The sequence below is a fragment of the Eriocheir sinensis genome, unplaced genomic scaffold (assembly GCF_024679095.1).
Source record: "Eriocheir sinensis breed Jianghai 21 unplaced genomic scaffold, ASM2467909v1 Scaffold1428, whole genome shotgun sequence".
NCBI lineage: Eukaryota > Metazoa > Arthropoda > Malacostraca > Decapoda > Varunidae > Eriocheir > Eriocheir sinensis.
Genome location: NW_026110771.1, coordinates 58,747 through 70,000, shown reverse-complemented (window position 1 = coordinate 70,000; position 11,254 = coordinate 58,747). Strand labels below are relative to the sequence as shown.

General features: G+C 41.2%; 1 protein-coding gene across 1 annotated transcript; it reads right to left on the bottom strand.

The window, feature by feature from the left end:
- Nucleotides 1–6,961: 6,961 nt before the first annotated feature.
- LOC126990035 (uncharacterized) lies at nt 6,962–9,075 on the bottom strand. The gene is made up of 2 exons (XM_050848604.1): nt 9,071–9,075; nt 6,962–8,104 (listed from the first exon to the last, which is right to left on the bottom strand). The coding sequence occupies exons 1-2, from the start codon at nt 9,073–9,075 to the stop codon at nt 7,540–7,542; spliced, it is 570 nt and encodes a 189-aa protein (XP_050704561.1). The 3' UTR covers nt 6,962–7,539.
- Between the last annotated feature and the right edge of the window lie 2,179 nt (nt 9,076–11,254).

Below are 11,254 nucleotides of genomic sequence, written 5' to 3'. Positions count from 1 at the left end.
GTAGTTTGTCCAGGCAAGATGGCAGCAAGGCATACAAGAGGTGTAGGTTATCTCTTTATCACAATTACTGACATACAAGGGTGCAGGTTGTCTCTTTATCACAATTACCTACTAACATACAAGGGGTGCAGGTTATCTCTTTATCACATTAACTGACATACAAGGGTGCAGGTTATCATTTTATCACATTTACTGACATACAAGGTTCAGGTTATCACATTTATCACATTTATTTATTTATTTATTTTTTACAACAAAGGAGGCAGCTCAAGGCACAAAAAAACAATAATAAAAAAGCTTCTAAAAGCTGCTCCCATAAAAGAATCAGAAGAGGTGGCCAAATGCAAGGTCAAATTCGGGAGGAGAGGTGTCCTGATACCCTCCTCTTGAAAGAGTTCAAGTCGTAGGCAGGAGGAAATACAGATGAAGGAAGATTGTTCCAGAGTTTATCAGCGTGAGGGATGAAAGAGTGAAGATGCTGGTTAACTCTTGCATACATACAAGGGGTGCAGGCTATCACATTTATCACAATAACTGACATGCAAGGGGTGTAGGTTATCTCTTTTATAACATATACCGACATACAAGGGGTAGAGGCTATATCTCTTTTATCACATTTACTGACATATTAGGGGTGCAGGAAGAAACTTTCATATATCAAGCAATTTTCAAATTCAAAACATGTCATCATTTACTTAAAAAAAAAAAAAAACTTAGATGGGACGGATCGCAATAGGCAGTCGACGAAAGTCACGGTACCGTGTCGAATTTCATCCAATCATTATTATTAATAATAATAATAATAATAATAATAATAATAATAATGACGACAACAACAACAACAACAACAACAACAACAACAACAGGCGAGGTGCTGAGGTAGTAATGGAGGCATCGCTCCGTGTACCTGAGGAGACGAACTTATGTTCTTATATTCTTATTTTACCTGAGGTGGGGGAATCCCAGGTGAGTGTTGGGCTGCCCCTCCACGTAGTTTCCCATGCCGAAAACTGTTCCCTGGTTGCTTCCGTCAGTAGGCTTCTTACTTTCTCTGCTTTCTCTGCTTTCCACGACGACTTTTCTGCTTACTCTTCTTCCCTTGAGCGACTGACCTTTGGAGCAGCGCAAGGAAAGGTCCAACAAAACATTTCATGCACGGTTCGTTGTTCTGTCAATGTTGTACAACTTTACAGCCTAAAAAGATCAATTTCATGAAGGATGCCCACATTAAGTATATTTTTAAACTAATATGGAAATATATTTTTCACAGCGTAGACTAAACTCACAAGCTCATCTTTATTGTTGTGTGACAAATTAAAATGTTACGAGTATGAACTTCTAAATAAACAGCCATGGTCGGCATACAGTGCGTCTCAACAACGTAAATTCTATAATCTAACAAACTGACACCTGGCAACTTAATATCTTTAAAAAAACAAGGTGGGAAGAACCCGGCCGCTAGAATATAAGGCTGAGGCAGGAAGAGGAACTGGCCAAGTCTTCTTGCAGCAAGAGATCGACCACTGAACACACCTTTCAACTTACTCATTTTCAAAGGTTGGTTAATGTTTCCTCTGTAGACTACTATAATACATATTCTTCCAGAACAGAAAGGATCTTATCCTAACCTAATGATATTTAATTTCAAAGAAGCTTTAATTGCATGTCATGAAATTCTAAGATTTTCTTGTACGTAGGAATATTATTACGTATACTAAACGACAATGTAAAGGATAATCTATCAAAGCACTCCTATAATCAGTGGCTGCCACAAGGTGATGATCATTATATCCGGGGGGTGAAAAGATCATTCATACGACCACTGAAATATGATACATTATGCATGTCCAATTATGGTCACACGTGATCAAGAACCTTTGAAAAAAATATGCATTTACAATTATAAAATATACGTTTTACGTTCGGCCCATAGCGCCGGCAGGCTTTCCTGATGGGGCGTGTTGGTCGCCCCCAGACTGTTAGTGGCGCTGGCAAGTATTACGCTTGCTTCTTTATGTATACCGCAGGTCGTCTTGATTCTCATTAGTTTCGTTAGTTTCCGCCTGACAGGTATTAATCAGGACAGCATTTGGGTTGTCTTCGGCCACTGACGATGACTGAAAATTGTCAGCTTACATGTAGCGACGGGGACTTGAACCAGAATATAGTGTTTCCAGGACACAGCGACCACGCGCTGACCACTCAGCCACTGTTTCCTACATACTAAACATAGCTCCAGTACATTTTATCAACATTATATGATGCAGTAATGACGATAAATTGATAATGTAAACATACCATGATGACTATGTGAGTATGAACTAAATAATCGAGTTTAATAAATAGCAAGTCTGTGGATCCTGCAGTGTTACAATCGAAAGAGGGCCTGCATGGAAACTTGCTCGGTGGAACACCCAGGAGAGGAATCGTAGAGTGGGCGAGGAAAACTGACCACCAGAATAGACTCCTGCTTCATGATGATGTTAAATTAATCTCTGAACACCTGAACATTGTTACGTTTCGTGAACTGCATCGGCAGTGAGATAGACCCGCTGCAGAATGATCATCTTGAGAGCAGCGATAGATAACTCGTCAAATAAAGCAGCTACAGTAGCTGATTATTTTTCTAATGTGTTATTATTAACAATTTGAGTTGAGTATGAAATGCTGCAACTTATTCTAATGCCCCAAAGGGCAAACTAATGAACAATGGTAATATTCTTAGGCCCGCTTCACATGAGCGTTTTTTTCCCGCGCGGTTTAGAAATCGATGAAATTCAATAAGACCCTTGACACGCTGGCCGCGCGGCTTAATTTCCGCGCGGCAATGATTTACCGGCCGTGTGCACTGCCAACCCGCGCGGCTCCAGGCGGTTCAGAATACTCTAGAAGTCTAGACGCTAGACTTTTCCCCAAGCGGCAGTCGTGGTTAATCTGTGGCAGAGGTTGTTTGCTCACACGTTCCTCAGTTGTAGATGACATGCGAATTTTTTTTTTTTTTCTTTATCAGCTCTCAGGTCAGAATGTAATGTGTAGAATGCTCCTTGAAGGAGCCAAGAGCTGTTTATTGGAGGGGTCCACCATTTACGTAGTCTCTTCTTTATTAACACCCTGTTCATTATATACACATATATCACTCTTCTTTACGTCCTCCATCTCGAGCAAACACCGACAAACTGAGTGACAAGTATTCTTTGCATTGCTGCAGACGAACCGCGCGTGAAAAAAACGCTCGTGTGAAGTCATGCCTCATAGACACACACCCGCGCGGCCATACTACCGCGCTGGAAAAATAACCTCTCGTGTAAAGGCGGCCTTACTCTGTGTTTTCTTGTTCTATCAATAAGAAGCTTTACATTTTAGAGATTAGGCAACCCCGGAATTACACTAATAATTACTGATCTAGACTCAAGAGTGACCCAGAATTAATGCAACCCGTAAATGTGTGAGAGTAGCAAGGAATGTTAATGTTGCCAGGGTCTCTGTCGGTCGAAGCCCTAAGAAATCAATCTGACGATGCAGTCGGGAACGAAGGATTCTCAGGGAATTCTAGAGATAAAGTATATTCAAGGACCTTCAGTTGTATCCTTAGATAATTTAGATTGAACAGCTCTCGCGGGCGATATAGAGAAAAGGATTGTCATGTATCTATGGGTTTGTGACAAAGTTGAAGTGAATCCTGACTTTCTAGATGATTTGTGGTTCTTCAACGAGGCCTTTTTTTTTTTTTCCTCCCAGGCCATGTCAACCGAAAAAAGAAAAAAAGAAAATTCTGGCGCGCAACACCATTAGAGGATTCTCCTCAGCGTCCAGTGCATTCAACAAAATGCATATCATGGCTGGCCACCTCAAAAAATGTCATTGGACCTTTTTGGTTTGAAAACAATAATGAATTTCAACATGGTGAAAACAACAATATTTTTGAGGCTATGAGGAATTTCTGGACGACAACAGGACGTAGGACCATCACTCGTAAAGAGCAATGGTTCCAGTAGGATGTGTGTGTGTGTGTGTGTGTGTCCTAATGCAAAGTTTATAGTTATGAACGATGTTGTATTGTGCAGATGATGAGGCCACTGCTGCTGCTGCTCCTCGTGGTGACGCTCTATGGCGGAGGATGTCACGCGACCTGTCGATACTGGTGCAAGACACCTGAAAACCAGACGTACTGCTGCGAAGATGAACGGGAAATCCCAAGTAAAGTGGGTCTGAAGCCCGGAAAGTGCCCTCCCGTGCGCCCTGTGTGTCCTCCTACTAGGGGCTTCTTCGAACCACCCAAAACATGCTCCAACGACGGGTCCTGCTACGGCGCCGACAAGTGCTGCTTTGACAGGTGTCTCGGTGAACATGTCTGCAAGCCAATCCAGACCAGAGGTTGACAGTCCCATTTTTATGGCTTATAATGTATTTACAAGTAAATAATTTTTCACGAATTTCCTAATTAATATTTTATCACACTTGTATTATAGAATTATATCATACATTATAAATTATGAATATGTTGTGTATATCTTAAGAAACCAGAGGCCGCAAGAATTTTTTCCGGAGAATAACTACACTGAAGATGGAAACATTAGCTACTCTAAACTGTAGACAATAAACTGCCAAAATTATTCAATAACTCTGTGTTCTTTTTTATTCTCATTATTTTTTTATTAATTACATTATCTTTATCTTTATTACTATTATTATTATTATTATTATTATCATCATCACCATTATCATCATAATTACTATTATTATTATTACCATTATTATTATTATTATTATTATTATTATTATTATTATTATTATTATTATTATTATTATTATTATTATCATTATTAATACAATTATCATCATCATCAACCCATCCACGGTGGGGTGGGGAGCAATCTAGCCCAACTCAATGCCTGTTTCAAGCCCGGGTAAATGGGGAGGGTTGGTGTCAGAAAGGGCATCAGGTCGTAAAACTCAAGTAAAACAACATGACAGAAAACCGAGGTTTACTCCGGGAAATGTTAGGGCACGATATTATCGGTAGGCGACACAGGAACCTCCTTCTCCGTGTGACAAACGCACAAGACTGAAAAGGTTTGCCCTAAAAGGTAGAAGAGTTAAGACGTGCAAACATAGGGACAATGACTGGAAATGGAAGGGAGTTACAGGATTTCATGGAGATGAGCGTGAGCGTATTGCGCTTGCACCGTACATACATAAGATGGTAGGGAACAAAGCAAAATAGCTGGAAGGTGGTTGCAAGGTGTTCTATAATGAAGCAAACAAGAATAGGTGAAATGGAGAGAGTAATGCCATCCAAACACCAAAACTAATCGTACTAAACGTAAAAGAAGTAATATAGTATAGTGCCTGGAAGGAAAAATGGTAAACGGTAAATGGTGAATGCGTATGTACCCTATGTGAACTGTGTTAATTAGAGGAAAGTAGCCTTTTGGAAAGAATGACCTGGAACTCGAGAAAATACCGGTAGAAGAAAGACTGATGACAGGAAGAGACCTTAATTAAAGGCATGAAGGAAAGAGTGTAGAGGCGATCGAGTGAGCCACGGAGAGTGGGGTGTAGGAGAGGAGTGCTGGAGAGAGGACTCTGGATTGCAATGTGACGTTGGATTTGGTGATCATCATTATGTGGTTTGCGAAGAAAGTGAGTCAGTTTATAACCTATAAGAGTGGAGAAAGAAAAAAATCAAATTTACTTTCTCGTGTGTAGGAGATTTTAGCTGATAAAGAAAAAGATTATGAATGGAGAAAGTGTCGCGACATAGCATAGGCTAGTGACAATGGAATGGGAGATTAAGAAAGTAGATAATAATAATAATAATAACCCTGTACATGTAGGTTTCAATGAAAAGCAAGCGATAGAGGTTGAAAGACGAAGGTGACGGGAATGGGACAACAAATGTAGTGTTTGTGTTTAGGCAGATGATGAAATAAAACAACTGGAAAAACAGAAGGGACTGCACATTATTGACAGACCTAGGTAAGACGTGTGAGAGTGCCACGTCAAGAAGCGTGTCGGTGCATGAGAAAGGCATGCCGGAAAAGTAATACTTAATTGATGTGAAGACGGTCCAGGATATGCACGAAGCAAGAACACAGGTTAAATGTAATGGTGAGTTAACGGAATGGATACCAGATCCATATATATTTTTATTTATTTGATTAGGGATGTGATGTCTCGCAGGCTAATTGTTGGGATGACTACGAATCGTGGGTTGGGAGGACATAATCCCCGGATAATATATATGTAAATCTTCACCATCTGATGATTGTCGAGGATAGACAGGGTTTGATCGTCACTTCCTTGTGTTAATCACTCTGCCACCACCTGCCTAAGTACAACCACACTATGTACTTTAGAACGCTAACCTGCAACAAAACCCCAACAGCAGCACCAGCAATACTAACAGTAAGAACAGCAACAGCACCATCATCACCAGTAGTAATAATACTTCTAATAACAACAGTAATAAAAAATAATAATGGCAATATCAAAGAAAGGTGAAAGAAAGGAGGGGCCGCTGGTAACAAGGAAAAATGAAACAATTTTATTTAAACATCAGTGAATAGATAGATTAATTAATAAAAAGGCCCAGAGAGAGAGAGAGAGAGAGAGAGAGAGAGAGAGAGATTTCTTACGCCAATCTTCCCATTTTTCATCTTTCTTTCTTTGGGACGTAAAATGGTGAAGACAAATTCTACTTTCTAATGCATCTCAAGTTAATAAAATAATGAGTTGTAAATTAATATATTTCATTCTCTCTCTCTCTCTCTCTCTCTCTCAAGAAAATGGAAAAAGTTTTGTATCTCTCTCTCTCTCTCTTTCTGTTATGTGTGTGTGTGTGTGTGTGTGTGTGTGTGTGTGTGTGTGTGTGTGTGTGTAATTCACCACGGCCTGATCACGAGTTGGACTCGTCATCGCAAGGAAATGCCCCCCCGATTAGACCAAGCTCATTATAGTAGATCTCTGAGTACTGATGACCTTCACACACCACACACCCCATACCATGGAGGTACACACCCCTTGCTCAAGGGGGGACAGCAACCGCTCCTTGTCAGCGGAAAAAAATCTCGGCCTGTGTGTGTGTGTGTGTGTGTGTGTGTGTATTAAAAGTTGTAAATATTACGTCGAATAACGGACAAAACCGAACTGTTGCCCGTCATTATGAAAACTGAAATATTGGTTTTGTTCATCATATTTATTTCGTACAATGCTTACTGTCTGACCACTCAACACGGGAAATCAGTATTCACAATCCACATGCAATTAAAATAATGCTCAGATTTTTTAAACATTTACAAACTTGAACATTCTTTATCTAATATTCTTATTGCATGTATAAAACGTTTCATTGAATACTGAATAAATGTAAAAAAATACACACCACTTTTCAAACACCGAAGAGCAACGGTCTAAACAGTTAAAAATATAGAAGTTAGTTCAAGAAAGAAGAGGAACTTACGTTTACAACTAAGGCAACAGTCTTTGGATCAGACACCATGAATATGGTGTCTAGTAGCTAGTGCACTTTTTTCTCTGTCAATGTGGACTTTCTCCAACGCTTCTCATTGCTGCCTTAGTCTGCAGTTCTTTAATGACGTACAGTTCTTGAGAAGTAGTGTCTTGCTGGGCGGCCGCCCAAACCAGTGCCTTGGAAAGGAAAGTAGCAGCCTCGCTGGCTGAAGGAATTTCCTCAACAGGGGGTATGTTGAAAGCAAAATGTCCTTCTTCAAGCCTTACTACAGGCTGAAAGGTGCATTCATTGTCTCCATATAACTGCTCATCAATCTTATACTCCAGATATTTACTTTCCTCTGAACTTTCAACTTCAGATTTGAGCAAAGGTGGAGATGAACCATCGAAAGGTTGATCCGACGAATCATGCGAACGTACTTTGGTGGGCATGGTGTAAGCAGATCGTCCTCCCCGCCTACCTCTTGTATTAGAACTCTCTCCAAACATAGGCCTTGGAACAGTGCGTTGCCAGCTGCCCTCCTGACCCGGCTTGAAGGCCCGTATGTTGTACCGTCGTTTGAACCTCTCCAGCCAGCCAGTACTAGCGCGAAATTCTGTAGTACCGCAGTCGATGATGTTCTTGGCGAGCCTGCGCCATCACCTCCGCTGAGGACACATCCTGTCCCCTGCTGACCTCTGGCGGTTGAAAATTCTGTGAGCCATCAATTAAAGTGTAACAATGAAAATTTAATTCTAATTCTGATACATGTTCATTCTGCTTGATTACATAGTTTCTGCCGGACTTGCTGACTGCCTCTGTCAATGAGCGTTCGCCATGACAATAGTCACCATACGTCAAACACTAAGAGGGATGTGTTTACAATAATGGTATGCAGAGGTTTAATCCATGAGACTACTATTACTAAGGCTAATAACTCGCTCTTCCATTCAGCTTATTTTCGGAAATGTGTTACGTGTGAAATACAGTTAGATTTAGCTATGAGAGAGAGAGAGAGAGAGAGATGGATAAACACTATGTTCAACCAAATTGTCAAGTGTTTGGACTGCGGGTTCATTTCTCCTCTGCTATTACAGTCCCAACACTTATTTTTTCCTCTCATATGTTACATATAGCTAACATATGAGAGGAAGAGATAGGTGTTGGGACTGTGTGGCAGAGAAGAGGGGAAAAATGGACCCGCGGGAGCCTCCGCCCAAACGTACTCGACAATTTGGTTGGACCTAGTGTTTATCCATATTGTCTCTACCCTACTCTCTCTCTCTCTCTCTCTCTCTCATAGCTAAATCTAACTGTATTTCACACGTAACACATTTCCCGAAAATAAGCTGAATGGAAGAGCGAGTTATTAGCCTTAGTAGTAGTAGCAAGTTCCTGCTCATTCTAACACATGAGAGTCTCAGGTGGGAATTTTCTTTTTTCCATGGTTGGGAATCGAAACGCAACCGGCAAGATGGGAAGCCAAGGCTTTGGACAGGTGGTTTTTGGTCGCTCTCTGTTTCGGGCTGTCCCTTCCCAACTTAAATTAACTCTCTTTGAGTTTTTACTTAAGTTTAGACTTAATACCTTCACCGAAAATGTACTCTGTCACTGCACCCCATGGGCAATAACACTAATACCATCAATCACAGGATTACAGGACACCACCGTCAATTGCCAGTCTGATACGAGCTTTCTGCTCATTTTGAAACACAAGAGAAATTTCATCTAAGCTAAGGGAGGAGGATAAACTTTTTCCATGGCCAGGAATCGAACCCCGACCAATAAGATGGGAGGCCACTACTCCAATCATTCGATCACCAAAGGTACCCCACGGCCAAGCGTTTTTTTTTTTTTTTTTTGTGTGTGTGTGTGTCTTTCTGCTTCGGGAGGGGTCATTACATTAATAGGTTATGCGACGCATATGCTACCTTAGCGTAATATGATGTCACTCACATGTTTTCTGTAACCACTGCAGTATATTGTGAGGTGATTAAAGAATACCCTCGAGCTAGGTGGCTAAGACCTTATAGCTTTATTAGGGTTACAATAGTGCTACCTCTCACCGATCAAGCTCGCAACCTTGCGATTGTGTGAATTATTGCGAGCCACCCGGTCCCCACCGAAGTCTATTTAGTCTGATCTAACACACGCCCATGCAAGACCTACCCTCTTTACAGTTGACTGACTTAAAGAGGGGCATTCGATTAATATCTTTGCACTGAATTTAGCTCTTATATAAATAATACTGTCTCACTATTTATGAGTATTTAGAAACGCAGACATTTCCCTTCCTTATTTGGTCTAAGTCTATGTTGTAAAAATGATAAAATGCTGTAGCTATTACAGCAAAAGTTCCACTAATAAGAATATATGTCATGCATTCCCTACTCTCATACAGGTGCGTATTACAAGAAAAAAACTTCGTAAAATGAGAAAGGTAATTTCCTTACTTTATACAGCCATTCCAAGATGGCCTCCTCGACATCTGCTTTTGCCCCAGACTCGAGTTTTCTCCTATTCCTGGCGACGAATTCACCGTTCGCTTCCACGTGTCGCAGGATCTCAACTTCATGTTTCTTTAGGTCCGAGACGGTAGAGGTGCCGATACCATACTCCAATGCCAGCTGCTTCTGGGACTCTCCTTCGTGCATCCGCCGTATCAGATCAGCTTTTTCCGCGATGGACAGTACCGTCCGACGCCGCTTGGTAAGGACTGTGGATTGAAGGGGAAGTTTTATGAGTACCTGGGATTTTTTATTTTATCATTTAAAAAGAATGGGGAAAAATCACGGTTACTCTCCTATTGTTAAGAAGTGTATAATGACCTGAGACGCGGATATAGGCTCCCAGAAGACCATAAGCCTCGGGCTTACCCTTTGTGTCGACGCTGGACCGTCAACCTTCCGTTCTGGGGACCCGGGTTTGAATCAGCGGCATATCGTTGGAAAAAAAAAAAAATATATATATATATATATATATATATATATATATATATATATAAGTATATATATCTATATATATATATATGGAATACGTAAATCAACTTTGTGCTTTGAGAATAAGAAATGCCTTCCACTACACTGGTGGCTAGCACTGTAACCATTTATGAGTTAAGTTTTCCCCATATACGTAGCGTTTCTGTGGTGAAGTGCACGCCTAGCAACGAATTTGCGGACCTGGGCTGGATTCGAATCCCGTCAGTGCACAGCCCAAAATCTTGGCACAGCCCACCCGGCTGTTTATCCGGTCGATAAATGGGGAAAGGGGAAACCTGAGGAAGGTCACTGAGTTAGCCCAGATGTCACAGTAGTGGATCCATTTATGCGTTGTTTCGCGAGTCGAAACACAAAGAAACTGATTTGATGGGTATCCACGTAATGACTCTGAAACTCAATTTCTAAACTCACAACCCGGTGCCAGGGCCGGGCAAGTCAGATACACTTGCCTTCTTTATCTGCTCTTATCAAAGAGACGAATTCATCACTTCTTGACATAAAAATAAGAGCGCTTATGGTTGTACCTAAAATCCCGTTTTCTTTTGGTGGCTAGTTCGCCCTTTCTATTTTGAGCGTCTCCTATGTCCACCCCTGTTGCTGCAGAGAGGCACACAGCCAAGGGTTGGTACGGTGAGAAATCTCCAAAAATCTCTTGAATGCGATGAGAAAGGACAGCTGAAACAGAGACCCGGTGAAGCGTCACAGAAACCCACAGAGATCCTTGGTTGGGAAGCTAAACGACCATTTGTTTTTCCGGATAAATTTCGTCGAAGGTGAGATTCATCCGAGAGACGCGCCAGTC